The following is a 1731-nucleotide window of genomic DNA, read 5'->3' on the forward strand; positions in this document are numbered from 1 at the left end:
ATGCAAAATTCACAATCACCGGTGACAAGGGTGTTTAAAGGGAGATATTTCCCGTATGATCATGTCTTAAAGGCAACTAAAGGACAGATATGGACTGCAAAGGAGGAACTCAAAAATGGTTTCAGATGGGTACTGGGCAATGGAAATGATATTGTCGCTACTCAAGATCCATGGTTGAGAAACAAAGCTAACTTTAAGGTGGAGCAAAATCAGTTGTATGTGGGACAGACTGGAAAGGTACCTAGTTTGTTTTTGCCAGGAGAGAAAAGATGGAATATAGATTTAATCCAAAGAAATTTTCTCAAAGAAGATGCAGATGAGATATTAAAAGTTCCTATTCCTCAGCGTATGATGACTAATAGAGTGGTGTGGGCGAATTCGACAAATGGTCTGTACATTGCAAAACATGCATATCACTTCTAGTATAATTCCCACTTTGGTAGTACGATAGTGCCTCACTGTACAGGATGGAAAAATATCTGGCATCTTAAATTACCTCCCAAGATTAAAATCTTTGTATGGCGTTTTTGTCGAAATGCAGTTTCAGTTCGGAGATGACTGAGCTCTAAAGGAGTGAGGATTCCCATTACTTGTCCTATGTGTACCACTGACATTGAACATATGTTAAATCTATTTTATGATTGTAGTTTTGTTGTTGGCTGTTGGAATCATATTGGCTTAACGTATGACTGGTCTCAAACAGAGTTTGCTCCAGAGTGGTTGATTCAGAAACTTAGCACGACAACAAATGAAGAAAAGGTTAAAATATGTGTGGTGTTATGGGGTATATGGCACTGGAGGAACAAGAAGGTATGGGAGGGAAAGGTAGTTACTCCGAGTTTTGCTATGGACAGCAGCTTTCGTATGCTCTCGAAATGGACTCAAGCGAGGAAGAAACATGAGAGTAGTACCCAAGAGAATGTAGCTGTTACACCTGCAAGTCGAACAACGAAATTACCTGCAGCTGGAGTGTTTAAAGTGAATGTTGATGCCTCTTTTTATCCAGGCACGAATACCTTTGCTGTTGGAATGGTTCTGAGAGATAGTGCAGGTACTTTTATGGGAGCGAAGAATTGTAGATTTTGGGGTGAGGTTCCTGTTAGTGAAGTAGAAGCGGTATGCGTGCGTGAAACTCTGTCATGGCTCAAAGATATGCACAGGCACAATGATGAAGTCGTAGTGGAATCGGATTCTCAACTTGCGATCAAAGCTATTCAAGGCCATAGTCTGAATTATTTAGAGATTAGTGATATTGTTGAGAGTTGTCGGCAGCTTCTCGCGAGTTTGCCAAAGGTTTTAGTTAGTTTTATCCGGAAAAATGCAAATAGGGTAGCACATGAGGTGGCTAAAATCCCTTGTTTAGCAAATTCCTATAATATTTTCACGTCTCCTCCTACGTGTTTGTCGGAGGCCCTTTCTTTGATGTTTCGTTTTGAATGAAATGAATCAGTTAATTTCAAAAAAAATAACGATTGTAAATATGGTTGACGGATTGATTAAGCATCTTCTCATTGGACAGGAGCATCATCAGGGGAGTAGTTATTTTTATTAGCTAAAATATTGTAAAATAGGTATTATTTAAAATTTATTGAACTTGTAAAATATTTTGATTTAATGGCGTTAGTTATAATGTTTAGTCATATTTGAAAAATAATATTAATTGTTTTTTCAAATTTTAACAATTTATTCATATTTTATATCTATCTTTTGAAAAAAAAGAGAGAGATTGTT

At 37.3% G+C, this 1731-nt stretch overlaps 1 protein-coding gene across 1 annotated transcript; it reads left to right on the plus strand.

Moving 5' to 3' along the window:
* On the plus strand, positions 1-1440 carry LOC141690738 (uncharacterized). Its single transcript, XM_074495513.1, has 2 exons — positions 1-392; positions 648-1440. Exons 1-2 carry the CDS (start codon positions 1-3, stop codon positions 1438-1440), a joined length of 1185 nt encoding a protein of 394 aa, XP_074351614.1.
* The last annotated feature ends 291 nt before the right edge of the window (positions 1441-1731 follow it).

This window comes from Apium graveolens, chromosome 10 (genome assembly GCF_009905375.1).
Source record: "Apium graveolens cultivar Ventura chromosome 10, ASM990537v1, whole genome shotgun sequence".
NCBI classification, from domain to species: Eukaryota; Viridiplantae; Streptophyta; class Magnoliopsida; order Apiales; family Apiaceae; genus Apium; species Apium graveolens.

What these genes read in the sequence shown, in the direction of transcription:
- LOC141690738 (XM_074495513.1), top strand. Translation starts at nt 1, where the DNA reads ATGCAAAATTCACAATCACCGGTGACAAGGGTGTTTAAAGGGAGATAT. An exon ending in GCGAATTCGACAAATGGTCT is followed by an intron (nt 393 to 647) that starts GTACATTGCAAA and finishes TTATGATTGTAG; the next exon opens with TTTTGTTGTTGGCTGTTGGA.